This window comes from Gavialis gangeticus, unplaced genomic scaffold, assembly GCF_001723915.1.
Source record: "Gavialis gangeticus isolate Ggan-Ray unplaced genomic scaffold, GavGan_comp1, whole genome shotgun sequence".
NCBI lineage: Eukaryota > Metazoa > Chordata > Crocodylia > Gavialidae > Gavialis > Gavialis gangeticus.
Genome location: NW_017729022.1, coordinates 173,132,086 through 173,153,625, shown reverse-complemented (window position 1 = coordinate 173,153,625; position 21,540 = coordinate 173,132,086). Strand labels below are relative to the sequence as shown.

Here is a 21,540-nt window from a genome sequence, read left to right as displayed (position 1 = left end):
GAATGGGGTGGCAAGGGCGAGACTGCCACGCCGCAAACTCACACCATAAGTACTCAAACAGTCTTGCCAGTGATTCTGCTATGACACTGGATAATTCTTTCAGAACCCTTTGGTGAAGATTATCTGGGCCTGCTGACCTGAACACATCAAGCCCCTCCAAGTGTCCCTTCACTACGTCGGCGCTAACTGTTGGTGGGCTGATGTCTCTGTTGTGCCTGTCTATGGTCAAATTTGAATATGATCAAATTCTTTGTCCATGCTCAGGAATACTGATGCAAAAAACTCATTGAAGAGCTCAGCCTTGTCCCTCCTATCCATCACTAATTATCCCAGTGTGTCCAGTAGGGGTCCTATGTTACCATGCACCTTTTTTTGCTCCCCATATCCCTGAAAAAGGACTTTTTGTTGTTTTTAACATTTGTTGCCAGCCTGAGAGTCATTGTTGCCTTGGCCTTTCTAACTGACTCCCTGCAAGTGTGAGCCAAGTAGGTATATTCCTCCTTGGTGGCAACCCCCTGCTTCCACAGTCTGTATGCCTACTTTTTCATCTCTAGGCTTTCCAGGATTTCCCTGTTTAGCCAAGGGGATTTCATGGCTCCTTTGCCCCACTTTATGCACAATGGGATTGTCCCCTTCTGTGCCTGAAGGACCATTTCCTTGAGGAACGAGAACCTTTCCTGGACTCCCATCTCCCCTAGGCTCTTGTGCTTCAGCGCCTTGCTTACTAATCTCCTGAGCTCATTTAAGTTAGTCTTTCTGAAGTCTAGCACTTCTGTTTATCTTTGCCACCTTACGATGGATAGTGAATTCTAATAATTGGTGGTCACTATCTCCTAGGTTGCCCTATATCTGCAAATCCCCCACCAAGTCATCCCCTGTAGCAAACACCAAATCCAGTAAGGCATTTCCTCTAGTGGGAACATATACTTCCTGCATTAGATTAGGGTCCTGTATGCAAGTTAGGAATCTACATGAATGGTTTGATCTAGCTGACAGCTCCTCCCAGCAGATGTCTGGGTAGTAAGGTCACCCATGACAACCATATCCCTTGAGTGAACTGCCTAAGAGAGCTGCTTTGAGAATTCCAGGCCTAGCTCATCCTCCTGGTGTGGTGGCTTGTAATAGACTCCTACTACCAAGTCCCTTTCACCCCAACCCCCTTGTATTCTGACCTACAGTACCTCAATTTGCCCTTCTTCTGATCCCATCTTGATCACTGAAGATGGGTGTTGCTCCTTAACATAGAGAGGAACACCCCCCACCCCGGTTTTTCCCACTCTATCATGTCTGTACAGCCTATAGCCCTCAATGCCTATTGGCCAATCGTGGGTAGGGTCCCACCAGGTTTCAGTAAAAACAACCAGGTCAAGGTCTTTGTTTGCAAGCAGGACTGTGAGTTCCTGCCTGTTCCTCATGCTCCTAGCATTAGTATAGAGACACTTAAGCCCCCACAGTGGGTGCCCTTGATATCCCCCTGTCCTGATGTCTGTCGGGCCCCACAGTACTTATGTGGACTTTTCCAGTGCGTGATTTGTGGTTCATTGTTCCTAGGTTCTCTCTGTCTTCTGCATCCCCATCCCCTAACGAACCTAGTTTAAAGCCCTTTGACCTCCCTCTCTCTCTTTGCAAATATATTTAAAAACTAAGAAAAAACTGAATGCACAGAAGTGGCTGCAAGGCCAAAACTAATCTTCAAGAATGGCAAAAGTTTTGTCTTGAGCCAAAGGTGGTTGAGACTAGCCAAGGAACAGGAGGGATGCCGCTGCTGTTTTTACCATCAGTGTGTTGTTTAAGGAGACCCAGCATACTTACATGATATACAGTTACTGTTAATCCAAAAAAGTCTTTGAGCTTGAGAGCAGGAGGCACATGTGAACCCACAATGGAATGTGCATATGAACAAGTATTTCAAGGAATGGTAATAATTCCAAGAAAGGGTAATTTGGGTTGGTGATTGTGGAATAATATGTTGTTGGCTAAATCACTATGCAGAAAGAATGAACAAAAGACCAAATTTATTATAGCTGAGACACAAAGTTCAGGTCTTTTTTTTCTTAAACAAAGCTGTGAATCCTCAGATTTCATCTAACTTGTTGGATTACACATCTGGCAAACACCCATGAGTATTCTGCACAAATTTTTGGGTTTATGAAGTTGGGCCAGCATAGGACACTATAATAGGATTTGATTTTTTTTTTGCCAGCATGTAATTATCCAATCTGCAATAAAATATTGTTTACCAGTATATAATAGTTAATTTTTAATTCAACTGAACTTAATATGCCTGACCTTTTCTTTTCTAGGGTGGCCTTTGTAGTCAGTGCTTTGGATTCCACTGTTTGTGGCAGTTTTGAAGTACCTACAAGACCATCCTTGCTTTCCACACCTACAAAGAGAAAAATAATTTGTCATATGTGCAAAGCAAGTTCATATAAACTAACAGGAAACTTGAATACGTAACATCTGTATTACAAAGAAGAATGTCAAACAACTGATTTGAAAATGCTAGATCAACAAAAGAATCATGTCCAAGAAGATTTTATAGCCTCAAAATCTTTTGAGACTTCATCATAATGTGTCTAGAAAATAATTCAGATGATTAAGTTTAGTGACAGGCCATTTCTGTTTTCCTTGACACAGAAATAGATTTTTCTATCCTTATTAAAGTAAACGTAAAGCATAAGTGCCTGTGTGGCAGGCCAGTAGGGGCGCTCCTGCGCTGAGATACCTGCCTTGCCGCACCCCACCAAAAACCAGGCTTTGGATGCTTCCCCAGAGGCACCAACTTCTGGCCAACCCTCTTCCTGGATCACACCTGCAAGCCTGGGGTACTGCAGCCACCACCCAGACTCAGGTCTTTATCTGGGTCCTGTGCTGCCCGGGATACATAGGCCCTATAGGCTTTATGTTCTTGGAGTGCTTCTAGTAGCCTGAAGCATAGAAAGTATCCTCTCTTAGTCAGCCAAGCAAAAGGGAGCAAAAAAGCATGCCCAAACGCTCTCAAGCATGCACTACAAGGCAGGCTAACGGATAGGTTTATTGGGTAGAGAGGGCAGGCTTGGGGATAGGTACAAATCAGAGAAGAATCAAAAGAAAATCCCAGCACAAACAGAAATGGCTTGGTAGCCTTTTGACACATGACTAAAACACTAGATTCTAAATTCCCTGCTACATTTCAGGTAAGTTACTCACAATTCCATCCAGGGGCTGATTGAGCCTGCTTTAGAGGCTGCATGGCTAGCTGGCTGTGTCCCCCAAACATGTCTCCCCTCCTTCCAGGAAGAAGGGACCTTATATGTTCCTGTCATCATGACCTCACTACTAAGTTCCCAACACAAACCACTATCCTCAGACCACGGCTGATGCCAGTTGGTCAGTTTGAAAAACATCACCAACCTCAGGTGAGGGTTTAGGGTTACACAGGACACAGGGGAAAGTGAGTTCCCTTCTGCCTCAGGAATGCCTCCAGCCCAGGTCACAGCTCAGTGGTATATAAAACAGATGCGGGGAGGGGCTGCCTGCTTACAGCAGTGAGGCACACTGGAGTGGGGGGGCATGATTTCTCCACAGCCTCCATCTTGAATATATCCTCCCTTATATGAAGGTGGAATGAACTTTGGGTTACCTTGTGTAGAGACATGTTTGCAAGGCCAGATTCCAAATTGTTGTTGATGTAAACAAGAAAGCATTGACTTAAGTGTTTGGCTATAGTCACACAAACAAAGCAATTGAAACCCATTACCATGAGGAAAAGCACTCATTGTCAAGAGTCAGAATGTAACTGATAACATCTGAGGGCATTCCAGTTAAACAGTTGCTAAGTATTTATCAGAAATTCTTTACTTAGCTGGGGAGGTAGTCTTTATGATCAATGTTTTTCATTAACATATACACAATGAGGTTACAGATAGATGCAGGTCATTAATAATTGTATATATATGATTGTAAACCTGGAGGAAGAGAGGAATCATGGACCGGAGCTGTTGAAAGAACCAAACAAGAGCTGCTGAAAGAACCAACAACCATCCTCCCAGGTATGATTGTAATTTTGCATTTCCATTGCTTGATTTGAATGCTAGTTAAATTGGTGATTAGTTTACCAATAGTGACTCTCTTGAGAGGAGCCAGGTGTGCTCTTGTGCTCTCTCTATTTCAGGGTTCCGTTCAACAAAGTAAGCTCCCTTTGTCTCAGTTCGGGGATAGAGGTCTTTCCTTCCTTCTGTACCTATAACTTTGAATGTACCTATAACTTCTAGACTAGGAGTAAGTCCTGAAGAATTAGAAACACACCTGAGCAACTGTTCACATAAACAGCATACAGTTTCTAACAGTATGTCTGCAACTGAACCATCAAAAGGCAGACAACACTATCTTCCTCACCTTATGCCAAATGACCCTGGTGTGGGCCTGGCAGCCAACTCACAATAGTACGTAAGCACAACACCCTGAAAGATACAACTTTCCAAGAACAAAATTGACCAGAGTATTGGTATTCAACATTAATTAAGGAAGTTGGGTGTAATTCCAAATAGTCTTAGTTAACTTCCACAAACATTCTCAAAGAGTATTTCACACTAAATAACTGAAGAAAGTTTGCACAATCAAACAGTAAGTTTGCACAAGCACTTACTGTTTCATCATTGGAAAATAGACACCAGTCAGAATGCAGTTTGTGCTCTAAGGGCCAATTCTATTCCACCTATTGAGAATATAAAGTAGACTCTATTCCACCCCTTTCAAGTCCCTGAAAATCCATTAAATGCATTTACTTTAGTAATGCATGGTCATCTTATCCTTAAGATGAAATCAAAAGGCAGCAAGGAATAGGAAAACCCATTGGTGGCCAATGTAGTCATACAGGCAGAACAAACAGCTGCCTAAGGAAGCAAATTGTAGGGGGTGGAAGAAATGGTGGTCTGGGCAGGCAGGCAGCCTGCCGGCACTCTGAGCAGGTAGGTGGCACACACACTGAGCCAGGAGTAGCCACTGTCTGGATCATCTGGGCCCAGAAAGCCTGGCTTTGCTCCCTTAGGCCAATTTTCTTTTTCCCCTCCCCCCTTCTCCAAGTCCCAGACTTTCCCTGATCCCTGGCCTCCCCCCACATCTCCAATGACTCCAGGCACACTTTGACTACTGTCTAGAGATGGCAAATCAAACTGAGGAGCAGGGCCACATGCCTCCGATGTGGTCCTGGCCATGTGGGCAGGAGCAGGATGCAGAGGGCAACTAAAGCAGGCAGCCTGGGCTTTGGCTGCCTCATGTTCTACATGTGCAATTAATGCACCTGAATTGTCTGTCCCGAAAATTTAGGTTCATTAAAATGTTCCCAGGCATGCATCTATGGGTCGGGAGCAAACTAAGCCTGACAGGAGCAGCTTAATCCAGGACACCTCCTGTCCTGGTCTGCCTCCCTACAACAGCCAGGGGGAGCTCCACGCTCCCCTGGGTGCCAGCTCTGGAATGGCAGGAGCACTGGGGGTAGTGCTAGACTGGCAGGGGACATGAGGGTCAGTCTTGACCTCTGGGGCCAGGGGAGGAGCTGACCCTAGTTCTGGGGAAGTTCCAAGTGGCACAGAATTCAGGTCTGGGCAGGCAGGGCAGTGACAGCCCAGTGTCCTGGGCTGGCAGTAGGGAGCTGTGCCTCCTGCTCCATGCCTCTAGGGGGCTTGCCCTTGTGTTGCTCCAGACACCTTGAAGTATTGCAGCAGGGGAAAGAAGTGCTGAGTTGGGGGAGTGGGTTGCAGCCAGCCAGGACAAAGGGAGGGAGTTTTCCTGGCTTTCCTCATTTGATCCTTGGAGCTGGGCAGCCACAGCTACTATGGGGCCGCCTCTGCCCAGATGTTTCTTTCCCTTCTGTTTCTTTTCCCTTTCACCCCTGGGGGGTGAGGGGTCCTTGTCAGGGGGCGCAGCTTGTCCTGCAGCTGGAAGAGGAGAGAGGGAAGGTGGGGAAGGCAAGAGGATCCTGGGGAAGGTGCACCTAGTGAAGGCAATCGAGGCTTCTGAGAGGCTGGGGCAAGGGATGCATCCCCATGCAATAGAGTTGTCTTGGGGAGGGTGCAGGCTGGAGGGATGCACCCCATGCAATACAGCTGCTTGGGGGAGGGGTGCATACTTATGCAATGGAGCCACCTAGGGGCAGGGGAGCACAAGGCTAGGGAGTGTACTCTGCTTTCCCCCACAGCTGGAAGCATCATGACCCATGTGCACTATAGGTGCCAGCTGCTGCAATGTTACTGACCACAAACCTGGTCAGCAAGAACTAAGACTATGACTACAATTCAGTGCAGCCCTACTTCTAATTTGAGGAGGAGGAGGGGAACTTCTACCTGGTGGCACAGTAAGCTGCAGCTGTAGACATTTGGAAGAAGTTTGAGTTGCTGCCCAAGTCACTGCTGTTGTCCAGCGGCTGTGCTATCTTCCTGTCCGCTGCTAACTGCCTGCAGATGGCGATGGAGCTCCTGGATCGCAACATCTGTTACCCCAATGACAAAGCCTTTCCCAAATCCATCATCATCCAGGATTGCAAGTGGAGCAGCTTCTTGGCAGTCCTAGATGATGACGGACTTGGTGAACAGCTTGTCATCAGGGTTGGAGATAAAGCTCTGGTTCACCACATGGCTGTCCAGCAGCTCCATCACCATCTCCAGGTAGTTAGTGGTAGATGGGAATATGGCATGGCAGCTGGGTGACAGCAGGGGGGTAGGGCTGCATCGAGTTGTAGTCATAGTTCTTGCTGGCCAGGCTTGCAGTCAGTAGCATTTCAGCAGCTGGCACCTGCAGGTACACGGGTCAGGATGCCTCTAGCTGCAGGAGAAAATGGGATGCACACCCCCAGCATACCTCCCCCCCATCAGCCTGCACCCCCCCTCCCCAGCAGCTCCATTGCATAGGGATGCATCCTGCCCAAAGTGGCTCTATTGAATAGGGTGCATCCCCCCAGCCTGCACTCCCCCAAGGTGACTCTACTGTATGGGGATGCACCCCACCCCCAAGCCTCTTAGGATCCTTGATTGCTTCCACTAGTCACACCTCCCCTGTGATCCTCTTGCCTTCCTCGCCTCCCCCCAGAACCAGGGTCAACTCCTCCTCCACCCCCAAGAGCTTGGGGCTAAGAGGAACAGCATTTGAGGCCCCTTGCTTCCTGGGCTGACTAGGAGCGATTTGCTCTGGGTTCAACATCTATACCTGCATTCAGGCACGTTAACATAAACTGCTGTTGGCTAGTACCTGTATCAGTCAGTACTAACAAACAGCACTTTACATTCATCTACTGTCCGGTAACTTCTGTGCACGTGTAGACAGTGATGCGTCACTGCGCATTAGATTAGTTTAATACACAGTAAAGTGCTCAAGTAGATGTGCCCTCTGTGTACATGTGTAACTCACTTTTCTTCAAGGCTCTGAGGTGGGGTAGACCAGTGGGAGTGGAGGCCTGCATTTCCCAGACAGGCGGCTTCCTGCAGTAGCCAGAGGCATGGCAGACAGTGGGCCTCCTCTCTTGCCTCCTTTTGTCTTGAAGCCCCATCCCTTTGTGCCTCATGCAAGATGAGGGGAAGGGAGCTGCACTGCTAACAGGCTCCTGTGCCCACATGCAGCTCAAGAGTTTGTCTCGCATGGTGTTTCCCTGTGCATGAGAGGGCAGCACTGGGGCAGGAGTTGCATGCACCCATCCTGCCTGTGGGAGGGAGGGCAACAAAATTTTGTTTGCCTAGGATGGCAAAAATCCTTGTGCAGGACCTAGACCTACCCACCTTTCATATTAACAGTTTTTCAGGGACTCAAGTAAGGTTGAATAGGGCAGAACTTAGGTGCTCAAGTCCACTTATAAGCTTAGTAGGTGGAATAGAAGTATAAGGTTGGTCAGGAGTTTGGTGCTTTCATCCTTTAATGAAAGCTCTGAGTCAAATCACAGCACTAAAAGTATTATGAACCAAACTTGAAGTGATGACCTCAAAAATCCAGCTATAAAATCAAATAAACCAAGCACAGAGAACCTTAAGATAAGACAATACATAGAGAAGAAAGCTCATGGCCTGAAACCTAAGATTCAGGCAATACATAGAGAAGAAAGCTCATGGCCTGGTAATTAAGGAAATCATTGAAAATCTAAGAAACAAACAAAAATAATTCATAAGAGGGAGGTGATAGTTACCTGATGCTGGTATAGAGAAGCAGTTAAATAACTTCCCTTCCCCAGAAGAACAAGGGATCAGAAAAATAACTGTGTCTTAGAGCAAAGGGCTCATTGCATAGGATATGTCTACACAGCACAATGCAGTACTGTATGGATACCTCACATAGCTCTAAAATAGCGAGCCAGACTGATCACACTTACACTGTAGGAAGCATTACTATGGGTTAGGGTGTTGTTACATGTTACCTATACCACAAGTCAAGAGCTCTTAAGATGGGAGCATCTTCAACTTAAGGCAGGAAAAGACAAACTAAGTGAGCTCTGAGCATCCGAGAGAGAATCCTTTTGGGGGGGAGGAGTATTATTTCTAGCTTGTGTTGCAGCAGACACGGACAATCTATCCTCTGGAGCATTACCACCCTGGACTGAGAACTGGAGAAAGCTGGAAGCTGAAGGAGTCCCATAGAAGGTAATAATTCCCTACCCTTCCCCTCTGTGTTAAGAGGCACAATCTCTCCCTTCCCCTCTTCCTCTGCTCCCATTCTGGGCTCACCCCCCATCTCCCCTGGATCTCTTCCCCAGTTTCTAGATCCCTGCTCGCCTGCGGCTGCTGGTGCTGGCCCAGGGGACAGGAAAGCACCAGTCCTACTCCAGGAGTTGCACAGGGGCTGGGCTAATCCCAGAGTCTCAGAGGCAGCAAATGGACAGGCTCCCCTCCCTGCCCAGCCCTAGTGGTAAGCACCCAGGAGTTGGGTTCAGTGGTAGACAGGTTCCCCCTTCCTGTCTGCTCCCCTCAGGTAGTCCCAACATGCTGGAAGGGGGCAGGGAAGGGGAACCCCCCCACTGCCACTGCTTTCCTGGCTGAGCCCAGTACACTTGCTCTTGTCCCTGTCCAGGGGCTGCTTCTCTTGCTCCTGAGACAGCACTAGCAGCCACAGGTAAGCAGGGAGCTGGGAAAGAGATCTGGTGGGAGATGGAGGTGAGCCCCAGGCAGGGGAAAGGAGGGAAGACATGGGTGCAGGGGGTGAGCCACTGGAGGTAGAGCCACAAGAGGTGGAGCCACTGGAGAGCTGGTATGCATTTCCTAGCCATGGCCCTGCTCGATAGCTCTGTAGCAGCAAGTCCAAACAATGCATGTCAGAGAGGCTATTAACTCTTAACGTGTGACTACTTGCACAATGTGCTAACTTTAATGCCACCTAGCTTTAGCATATCCCAGTCCTAATGTGTAACACCACCCTTAAAAAGTTTTCTAAGCAGTTACACAGTAATGCTTACTATGATCTAAATGAAACACATTCTAAACACTGGAGTTTTTGATAATGCTGGTGTGCTGTGGGAGCTAGGAATGACAAACAGTCTGTTGTTGGTCCTAGCCCCCTCCCCACCACACCAGAACTGGTTCAAGACTTCACCTCACAAGAGTCCACAGATCACCAGTCTTGAACCAGCTCTGGTGCAGTGAGGTGGGGCTGGGACCAGCAAATAACTGTTTGTCATTCCTAGCCCCCCATTTCACTAGTCTCCTGATCATATTACCTCTGTGAAGCAATTGTACATTAGCTCAACATATGTTAAATAATATGATCTGGTGATACTCCTCACCAGAAAAAGTACTAATTTTGCTATGCTACAATAGCACTTAGCATGTGTTTTACTGCTTCAATGTTCAGATGCAAGTGTTTTATGTGCAGTTAACATGTCCTAAATGTAACATGTGACAAGGCCCTGAATTCACTGTTTCTCAGTCTGGGGGTGGTGTCACGTGGTGCAAAAAAAGGGTAAAGATGTCTATTTGATCAACATTTATGCCGCCACAATTTTTTTTAAGATGGCATAAATGAGAAATCAGATACTGTCTGTTTCCACCCTCAGGGTCAATGTTAGGGTGATTTAGCTTCCTTCTGCTGCTACAGGATCATGGAAACTAACACTAAGATCATAAGAACTTCTGCACACTCCTAAGCAGCTGCCCAACTCTCCCTCAAAGTGGTTAAAATGTGTTTGTCTATATCCTTTGGGTATTTATACAAATTAATTACTGTGTCATTATGGCCACGTCCAGATGAACGCAGACATACAATATGTGGCACCACAGACCCATCTGCAGTGCCACACACTGCACACACAGATGTTCCCTACACTGCTACCTTGCAGTGAAGGGGGTGGGGGTCCTGGACCAGGAGATCCTAGAGTCAGAAAAACCCACACTGAAAAGAAGTGGGGCAATTCACATGGCAGCAACACCCCAAATCAGAGCCTAGCTGGTCGGAGCCATGCTCCAGCTGCCTACCAGGCTTCCTGCTATGGCTGCAGCCCTGGAAGGCCCTCAGGTAAGGCTACTGGAACCAGCACAGTTCCTGGCCCCAGCTTCCCCTACCCCACCTGAGGTTACCTGCCACCCCCCCGCCAAGTGTGTTGCTACTTGTCCCCAGGGAAACAAGCATCCATGCTTATCTGGATGTGCCATATATGCACAAATAATAAGATCTACCTGGAAGGAAAGAGTATTTTAAGGTGAATTTGAAAATATATTTACTTACTGTGACCAAAGCCTCCATTTTTTCTCATTATATCAATAAAAGCACCAAGGATTCTGCAGAGATTCATTACAAGTCCCATCTGCTGAACAGGAAATGGCTGCATTTTCTTGTGTCTATCTAAAAAGTTTAGGCCTTTTTCCATGCTTACTTCAAATAAACTTTCAAGGACCTTTACACCACTTTGTGGAATGATTCTGGAGATCTTCAATAGCCAAGTCTTAACGTACGGTTTCCATCCCAGATTAGTTGGATCCTATTAATTAAATAAAATGAGCCATATATATTTTTCATCATAAACTCTCAGAAGTGTGTGTGTTCTCTACAAAGTATATAGTTTGATCCTGCTTTAAATAAAGTAGATTTTTTTGTGCCTCTGTCTTCAAAGGGATCAGGACTGAACACAAACATGTATTTGGACACATGACTATAAAGGTCACTGTATTCTTATCAGTATCATAGGATAATTAGTTCTTCATTCAACCATCAGCATATGTGATAGGTGGATTCAAATATTTGCAATCCATATCTTTGGGTATAGAGGTAACTCTTGTACAAGGGTATTTGGCAACCCAATGCTGCATGGGTTTTGCTGCTTGCCTGTATTATTATAAATAAATTATAAATTATAATTCAAAGCTAAAACAATAATCTATGGTTGTTTTCTTTAAAAAGCCTTACCACAAAAACCATTGCACATCTACTGACAGTAGCAGGGCTAGCCTGAGAGAGACTATCCACTTCAAATATCATTCTGATCCTTGATGGCAAGTTAATTCTTTCACTGTTAGCAAGACAGAGCATTCTAGTGTCATCTAGAACAGTATTTAAGTTTTCTATCCAAATTGTGTCTACTGGGCCATCCAAGATTATCCACTGCCAGTCATTATTAGTTTCACCTGCAAATAAGCATTAGACATTTGTTTCACAATTTGACTGTCATAAATGCAACAAAATTATATATATTAATATATAATAAAATAAAAGCCTTAGTCTGTCTGTCTGCCCGTAACACTTTATTTGCACTCTGACTGGTTGTCTTGGCAGCCAATCACAATGCTGACTGAAACAACCCATCAGAGTGCTCTGAGAACGTTCCGGACAGGAGGCAGCAGTGGTAGCATGCCGTCATGATGGCAGGGACAGAGGGGACAGAGCTGGGGGGCAACACCAACACTGCTTACCCCCTCCCCCTCCCAGCCCTGCTCCTTGGAGGCAGTGGCAATAGAGCAGATAGAGTGGGGGAGCAAGGCCAGCACTGTGTTGTCCCCCCTGGCCGTGCTCCGTGGAGGTGGTGGTGGCACAGGGTACTGGCCAAGGGGGATGGAGGGGATGGCAGGACAAGCTTCCCACCCCCTCCTGCTCCTGGGAGATGGTGGCTGCGCAGAGTGCTGGGTGGCAGCGCTCTGTCCCTGCCTATGCCCCCTGCCATTCCTGATAGGTAATTGGCTAGTAAAAATTAAACCTTGAAATGTGTATAGGTTCACCAGACAGAGTTCTTTGGGTGAATGTGATATCTTTTTTTTATAACAGCTAAATAGTTGGAAAAATTGTTCTGTGCAAGCTTTTGAGTACAAAATACCCTTCTTCAGGCATAGAGAGAGTCGGCTGGTATTTTGTGTGCTCTCCTAGATAGAATAGAAGCCAATATGCAAAATGCAGGTCTGTAAAAATGTAAATGCATGGCAGTGAGGATCAGAGGCCATGGGAGACAATAGGTGCGAGACACGTAGGTGGGGTAGGGGAAAAGTGGGGGATGTTGAACTGGTAATAGAATACAGCTGGTAAAATGCAGACAGACAGGTTACCTATCAGATATTAGGCAGGTTATAATGTGCCTTATATCCAATGCCTATATTTAGTCCATGGTTTTTTGTATCCAATAGATTTATGAAGTGAATTTCGTAGGCTTGTCTTTGAAAGGTGTTTCAAAGGTGAGTCCCCCAAATTCCCTTTGAGGACTAGAACTGAGAAACTAGAGAGAGCGGTTGTCTTGTGAGAAGTGTGTACCCACAGGAAATTGGGTATTTTTGTCTTTGATAGATTTCCAGTGTGTGTTTTTTCTGGTATGCAGTTGTTATTTCGTTTCTCCTACATATTTTCCATCAGGACATTAGGCACTGGATGAGATATTACATTTCTGGAACTGTAGGATCACCAAGCACTCTCATTATCTGCATTTACAACTGTTCCCATCTTTTCACTACCAATTCCTTTTACACCTTGTTTTTGTCTTCTTTGTCAAGTACATAGAGACTGCCAAAATTAGTGGAGGAAGGAACTGTGATTTTTATGTTTATAGAGAACCAAGCGCTTTTCTGGGTGCCATAATTTATTAGTAATAACTACAAACTTCTTAGCCATTCATCTCTTTAATAAACAAGAAAAGTAGTGGGAAGCTGTACTTTTACAATGCTGTTTATAGTTGCCTGTCATGTTCGAGGGATGGCGACACTCATCATAATGGAAAGGTGCCAAATTTAAGTGCCTCAGTGAAAAGTTTCAATTTACGTGACAACAGTCTCTTAAAAAGCAAACAAAACCTTTAACAAGTGCCTAATATCACTATTAAGACCCATCATTCTTACTCTGGGTTTTCTGCCTGACAAGAGTCAGAATTTGTCAGCTGGTACAAAGGTAATACATAGAGCAGCACAATCCTCATAAAGGGGTAGGAAGTAATCATTTTGGCAAGTTTACCATATAGATGCATCTACAAAGGTTTTAAAGCAGCACTACTTTAGATTCAAGAAAGAAAGGAACTGGATGTCATGAAAGCAGAGACAGAAAAATCAGATTTCATGATTAACAGCTGATGCAAAAGGATGAGAAGACATATTATGTGCACTGAAGGAAGATGATTAGCAGTCTGTGTCCATCACAAAGAGGAGGACAGGAGGAGTTCCACCATGGTAGAGGTTTCCACTTGATACCAGGTCCTAAGCATGGAAACTGTGAAAGATACATCTATGTATACTGAGAGTCAACTACAATGGACATGTATATGTGTACATGTGTAAGAGGGCGTGGACTTCCAGAAAGGTGGAAGCTGGAAGCTTGTAACTTCTGGCAGCAAGAAGTCATCATCCCCATGTGCAGTAGTTTGCCTGGAGAACAGATATAGAGCACTAGTAACAGAGGAGGAGGAGTACATTCTATTGGTGGAAGAGGCGAGGCCAGGAATCCCCAAGGTGGGGAGGATCGAGACCACTGCCACGAAGAGGATGAGATGGGTGGTGGTGGTTGGAGACTCTCTTTTGTGTGGGATGGAGAAATCCATCTGCAAACCTGACCTGTTGTCCCAGGAGGTCTGCTGCTTCCCTGGAGCCCAGATCTGTGATGTCATAGAAGGATTACTGAGACTCGTCCAACCTCCTGACTACTACCCTATGCTGCTTATCCATGTGGGCACCAATGATACTGCTAGGGGTGACCCTGAGCAGACCCAGAGTGACTACACAGCTCTTGGTACAAGGGTGAACAGGACGGGGTCACAGGTGGTGTTCTTCTCAATCCTTCCAGTCAAGAGAAAGGGCCCTGGCAGGAGTGGATGCATCCTGCAGATCAATCCATGGCTGCACAAGTTGTGTTGCCACCAGAGATTCAGCTTCTTTGACCACAGGATGTTGTTCCAAGAAGAAGGCTTGTTAGGAAGAGATGGGATCCACCTGACAAACAGAAGGAAGAGCAGATAGGTTTGCTAACCTAGTGAAGAGGGCTTTAAACTAGGTTCACTAGGGGATGGAGAACAAAGCCTTGAGGTAGGTGGGGAAGTTGGGGACCTGGAGGAAACAGAAGCAGGAGGGGGCAGCTGGGGAGGCCTCATTCTTCCTGAGAAAACAGGGCAATCAGCTAATCAGCTCAGGTGTCTGTACACAAATGCATGGAGCCTGAGGAACAAGCAGGAAGCCTTGGAAGTCCTTGCACAGTCAAGGAACTGTGATGTGATTGGAGTAGCAGAGACTTTGTGGGATAGCTCGCATGACTGGAGCACTGTCATGGATAGGTACAAACTGTTCAGGAATGACAGGCAGGGGAGAAGAGGAGAAGGAGTTTCACTTTATGTACAAGAGCCATATGATTGCTCAGAGCTCCAGTATGAAAATGGAGATAACATGTTGAAAGTCCCTGGGTTAAAGTTAGAGGGGAGAACAACAAGGGTGATGTTATGGTGGATGTCTGTTACAGGCCATCAGACCAGGAGGATGAGGTACATGAGGATGAAGCTTTCTTCAGACAATTAGCAGAAGTTTCCAGATAAGAGGCTCCGGTTCTCATGGGGGACATCAATCACCTTGACATCTGCTGCGAGGGCAATGCAAGCAGGAAGCAGTGCACAGGAAACCAGGAAATTTTTGGAGAGTGCTGGAGACAAATTCCTAGTGGAAGTGTTGGAGAGACCAACTAGGAGCCATGCTTTTCTTGATCTACTGCTCACAAAACAGGAAAGAATTGGTGGGGGATGTAGAAGTGGATGGCAAGTTGGGCAGCAGTGACCATGAGATGACTGAGTTCAGGATCCTGACCAAAGGAAGAAAGGGGAGCAGCAGAGTATGGACCCTGGATTTCAGAAAAGCAGACTTTGACTCCCTCAGGGAATGGATGGACAAGATCCCCTGGGAAGCCAATCTAAGGGGGAAAGGAATCCAGGAGAGTTGGCTGTGTTTTGAACAAACCATCCCAATGTACAGGAAGAATAGTAAATGGCAAGTGACCAGCCTGGCTTAGCAGAGAACTCTTCAGTGAGCTTAAACCAGAAAGGAAGCTTACAGGAAGTAGAAGCTTGGACAAAGAACTTGGGAGTATAAGAGTTCTCCTTTTCAGCATCCACTCTTTGCCACTGTGTGACATAGGATGCTGGGCAAGATGGACCTATGGTTTGACCCAGTAAAAGACAGTTCTTATGTACTTATGAAATAAAACTTGACAGCTACTGATACGTGTTTACGTAAAAGAAAATATACCCATATACAAGCCTTCAACTGTGGAGGATGTAAGGAAGACAATTATCCTTGTTAGAAAAATCAGTTATTTAATACCACTTTAATGCAAACATCTGGAAACTGAGGACTCTTTTGTTCTTCCTTTTATTTTATACTTTTTGCCAAAAAATAAAAAATAAAAAAAGGAAATTTCTCCTTTTATCAGCTTCTGATATCATTTACCACTAAAGGCAAAATTTCTTCAGATGAGGCTTACAAATGTTTTCCAACAGTATTCCTAAAGGCATCTGTGATGCCTAGCATGCCAGCTGGTACAGGATTTTAACATCTTGCCTGCAGCAGCTCTGAAGCCACAAAGCTCTGGTATTTTAGATGGAAGAGGATGAAGAGGGTGCAACTAATGCACATATTCCATGTACACGCGATCTGTCTTTAGAGTGCTAGGATTGTCTATTTATGCCACAATCATCCAAGAGAATTCTGTGGATAGAATCATAGCACTCAGTATTAACTAGTTTAGGAGCTACATGAGGAGATAGCATTAACGAAAGAGCCACAGCAATATTTACACCCCAAGATTCGCTGTAGGAAAGGCATACAATTATTTTTAAATGCATGCACAAGGTAATATTTTCTGTAAAGAGACATAGTTGGAGAGATACTTGTGGCTTAGAAGCCACAGTCTGGGCGTATCTACACATGATGTGTTAATGAGCGTTAGCTTAATTTAATACACATTATGGGCACACATCTACACATGTGCACCCTTAATGCACATTAAAAATGGTGAAATTAGGCTAACTGCACCTAAATTTAGTACCTGCAAATGCACGCATCAAATTTAGGCATGATTAGTCAAAGCGCATTAGCGCATGTGTTGACATGACCCGGCACTAACATTAGTGTTGGGTCTGCCCAGCCACTAGGGTACAGGCGGGCAATTATTTTGGGCAGAGGGCCACTTATCGAGTTTTGGCAAGCTGTCAAGGGCCCCATGGGTAGCCCTGCCCCTTGACAGGTGCCCTGCCTCCTGGTCACCGTCTTGGGACCAGAAGTTCTACCTTCTAACCCCTGACCTTTGCCACCAGAAGTCCCTCCCCTTGCCCCCAGAAGTACTCCTTTCAGCAAGGGGTTTTGCCATCTCAGAACCAGAAAAATACCAAATTATATTCTAAAAAATGATCATCTACAACATTTATTAATTTGATTTTTAACAATATTTTGTCCTGATTTACATGTGTTTGTGTAGTAAATACAGAGGTGACTGCACAGTAGCTTAAAATGAAATCTTATTCTTGTATATCATGTGAGGTGGGTTTAGGTTTGTGGGAGTTGTGGGTGTGTGAGTATGTGGGGTGTGGGTGGCTATGGGGGGAGGGTTGCTGAGGTTTGTGTATGGCAGTGTGAGGGGAGGAGTAGGTGCATGTGTATGGAGGGGGGGGTGTGGGACTCACCCTATGAACACACAGACACAGACACACACACTCTGCCCCTGTGCCTGCGCGTGCGCACATGCACACACACACACACCCCCACCCCTTACCAGCCCGGTCCCATGCTCTGTGGTTGGGGGATGCAGCCAGGAGCCACAGCCACATGGAGCAAGGCAGTGGCAGGAAAGCAGGGAACTGGCTGAAGGTGGGCGGGGCTGGGCTGCTCAAGCCTGCTGAGTGCTCCCTCTGGGTCCTACTGCCCCTGGCTCTAGCCAGCTTTGACAGGGAGGCAGGGCAAATAAATATTAATTAGTAAATATTTTAGGGGCTCTGCGGACCAGATATAATGGCCTGGTGGGCTGGATCTGGTCTGTGGGCCGTATTTTGCCCGTCCCTGCGCTAGGGGCACATGGCAGGGCTGCAGGGAGTCGGGACTAACTTTAGTGCCAAGTTCCTGCATGTGTAGACACCTGCCAAAAATTGTGCAATGAGCATTAATTTAATGCGCATTAAATTTAGTTGTGCTTAAAGGCACATTTAGGAGTGCCCTCTGAGTATTACAGAGATACAGAAAAATAATGGGAAACAATTTCTCAGGAATTGGGGAAGCAACAACTTAGCTTCAAAGATGTTTCTAAAGCTCTAGTGATAACTTTTTCATGACAGCATCAGTTTGATTGTTTTATAGATCGTGTCATAGAGACTTTTATAGATAGTATAACAGTGTTTAGAAAGTCCAGGCATAGGCTTATCTAATCTGTCACTTGGATTAAATTTTGGTACCTGACAATGCTCAGATGGAATGTCATAGTCCTTTCTGCAGAATGCCAATAAGGCTTGTAAATATTTTTCTGTGGTGGCTGGTCAGTCATTCTGGAGAAATTTTAATTTAGCTAATATCACCAATTGTTTGTACAATTCATAGGCAACGTGCAAGGAGGGTACGGGGGGCACGTACCCCCAAGATTGCTGCCACCGATGCCGCTGCCAGCTTCTGCAGGTGGTTGCCACTCCCCCACAGCCACCAGCGGCTGTGGGTGGTCCCCATTCACTGCTGCCTACAGTGCAGACAGCAGTTGTGGGAGGTCCCCATTTGCTGCCCACTGCTTGCCACCCACCCCCTGCTGCCAACTGCTGCGGCTGCTTGTGGGCACTCCCCGTTTGACCCGCCCTCACTGCAGCCACCTGCAGATGGCCCCTGCTCATTGTCACCATGCCCCTGCCGCTGACACAGCCACCTGTGGGTGGTCATCATGCCCCCCCAGGCTCCAGGGGCACGTGTTGTTCATGTCTGTATTACAGTAACATTTATAACTCAGGCCATTACTGTGCCAGTCAGGAAGTAGTTATCCTTGCCATAAAGAGCTTTTTGTTTCACTTGGTGCCAAAAATGTAAATTTTTCAAAAAAAAATTTAATTCCTGCACCTGGTGGATTTCAGGCTGGATGCCAAAAACTTTCAGATGCTAATGAAGAATCCATGCTGTGCTTCTCTTCTGATGTCTAGGCCATTAGTGTAGGTGCTTCCAGGTTGGATGAAGGAGTTCCTGCTTCAAAGGGACTAGTGTTTTCTGTTGTGGAGATTCCCTTACTATCTACAAACTCAAATGGATGCTAGGGCACTAGGGCAAAGAGAACTGCAATTTTTCCTATTTCTCTTTTCTGTAACTTCTAACATTAATTGTCTTGAGAGACAGAAGTTTCTTTGCTGTCCTGGAAATTATTTTCATTGCCAGAAAAATTATTTGATTACTCGTCCTTGTTTCTCATGCTGCAAGCACAAGCCAACCTCTAATGTAAGGCAGGAGAAGAATTATTTTGAGAATACCAGGATTGTTTGCCACATGGTATTTCATGCCTTCTTCTGAAGCAGATGGTACTATACTGTTGTTACTGTTGTAAATGGTACGCTTGATTTGATGGACCACTAATCCAATCCCATAAGACCACTCTTTTTTTTTTGGTGGGGAAGGGTGAAGGGGAAGGGTTGCATGAATAAGAGATACCATTGATATAGCTAGCACTGGATACAACCTGGTTGAAGTCCCAGACCACACATGTGCCATAGATGTGCAGATGACATTACAGGGAGCGTAGCTAAACCTTCATGTCAAAAATTGGAGTACTGATTCATATCTACACTCACTGCAACATCAGGAATCCTTTGATTAGCATTTCCTCAGGTAGAATGTTAGAATGATTTTTAAATGCTTTTGCAGGATCATCCCCAAATCCAGGCGACTGAAGATGAGGACAGCTATATGCTGTAACTGTTTCATGCACCCGCTCTTATTGTGCTTTCACTGTGAGATAAATAATGACGGATTTTCCCTCATTTAAACAGGTTTAAATTATGGTCCAGTTCCAGGCTGTGAGGAGTCCCATGGTCCACATACAGCCTAGAGGGCCAAGTGACTGACACCCCTGCTCTGCCCTTTTCATTGGCAAACACAAACACTTGTGATGAAAACATTTGGCTTTCCTGGGGAGAACCCTATATTTTCTACCTGCCTGCTTGTCAGTAGGAGGGCAGGATGTCAGGATGTGCCAAACCATACAACAGCTCTTGGAATTTTCCAGGATCTTCAAAAAGATGGAGATAGGGCACCCTCAGAGGGAAATGAAGATTCACAAGATTCCATAAACCTTCCCCTTCCCCTTTGTAATGGGGACTAAACAGGTCTAAAGAAGAAGGGCCAAGTGCTGAGGAATACTCAGAGGAGATCTGTCTCTGGAATGGAACATGCACCAAGCCAGTGCTGACCATGCCATTGCCAAAACTGATTCCAGACTATAGGTACTGCCAAGGCAAACAGGCTCTAGCCAAAGACTCCTAGTATGGGAAAAACTCAGTATTAAGAATGTGTATATGGTCAAGTATTTGTAGAAAAAACGCTTTTAAAAATTCTGTCTATTGTAGTACCCACCAAAATTTTAGATTTATCAGTGCAGAGTGTCAGCACCACTAGACGGCTTAATGAAAAAGGGTCTAAGGTAATACTGACTGCGAGTAAGTCCATCAAAATTGGGCCAGTAAGTGATCCCTGTGTTTTAAATTGGAATATTGAGGAAAACTGGCCAAGTGAATGATGGTTACAGGTTAATAGTACCATAGAATCATAAAAAATTAGGGTTGGAAGGGACCTCAGGAGGTCATCTAGTCCAATCTGCTGCTCAAAGCAGAGTCATCGCCAGCTAGATCATCCCACCCAAGGCTTTGTCTAGCCAGGCCTTAAAAACCACTGAGAAGGGAGGTTCCACAACCTCTCTGTTCAGGTAGTTGAAGGCTGCTGTTAAATCCCCCCTTAGTCTTCTCTTCTGCAGATTAAATAAGCCCAGTTCCCTCAGCCTCTCCTCAGAAGTCATGCTCTCCACTAGACTCTCTCCAACTTGTCTACATCCTTTCTGTAGGGAGGGACCCAAAACTGGACACAGTACTCCAGATGTGGACTCACCAGTGCTGAAGAGGGGAATATTCACTTCCCTGGATCTGTTGGCAACTCCTACTACTAATGCAGCCCAATATGCCATTACCCTTCTTTGCAACAAGGGCACACTGTTGGCTCATATTTATCTTATTGTCTACTATAACCCTCAGGTCCTTCTCTGTAGAGCTGCTTCTTAGCCAATCGATCCCCAGGCTGTAATGTAATTGTTCCATCCTAAGTGGAGGACTTTGCACTTGTCCTTATTGAATCTCATGAGATTTCTTTTGGCCTCATCCTTCAATTTGTTGAGGTCTCTCTGAATCCAAGCGCTACCCTCCGGTGCATCTACTACTCCCCCCAGCTTGGTGTCATCTGTAAACTTGCTGATGGTGCACTCCATCCCATCTTTCAAGTCACTGATGAAAATATTGAACAAAACCAGCCCCAGGACCAACCCCTGGGGCACTCCACTTGATACCAGCTGCCAAAAGATTACTACCCTCTGAGCCCAAAGATCCAGCCAGTTTTCTATCCACCTTACAGTCCCTTCATCCAACCCATACTTCTGTAGCTTACTTATGAGTTCATCACAGGTTCCTCCTCCTCCTCAGTTCTAACTCATCATTGTAGATACAGACAGAGAAGAAACAGAAATGAGTTAGACTTGAGTGAAAGGAGTTTCTTTTGCTAAATAATGTTTACCATGGTGATTATACCTGAAAGCTTGTGAACAACCTTTTTTCCAACTACTCAGTTGGTCTAATAAAATATATCATATCTAATCAAAGAACCTTGCCTACCATTTGTTCAATATTTATATATTCAGAGTACTTACAGTCATTATAAGGAAATTTTGTTGCTTGTTTGCTTCTTACTGCCACTGAAGAATTGGTTTGTTCCAAGGTGTTCAACTAAAATAAGCAGAGATAGTAATATTTACTGTACAAATTATACTCATACCACATATACAATTAAGAGCCCATTCTAGCAAAGCAGTACAGTGCCAGGGAGGCACAAAGGTGGCTCACAGCCTCTTTGACCCCACTCTCCCTGTAATGGATGA

General features: G+C 45.6%; 1 protein-coding gene across 1 annotated transcript in view; it reads right to left on the bottom strand.

Annotated features, from left to right (window-relative positions):
* The window catches only part of DNAH14 (dynein axonemal heavy chain 14), a 333,831-nt gene that overhangs the window by 198,902 nt on the left and 113,389 nt on the right, over positions 1-21,540 (bottom strand). Inside the window, exons 23-26 of the mRNA XM_019515912.1 lie at positions 21,313-21,388; positions 11,356-11,573; positions 10,678-10,930; positions 2,290-2,386 (exon numbers count right to left, since the gene is read on the bottom strand). Coding sequence (XP_019371457.1) covers positions 2,290-2,386; positions 10,678-10,930; positions 11,356-11,573; positions 21,313-21,388 — 644 coding nt within the window. The remainder of the gene's footprint in view (positions 1-2,289; positions 2,387-10,677; positions 10,931-11,355; positions 11,574-21,312; positions 21,389-21,540) is intronic.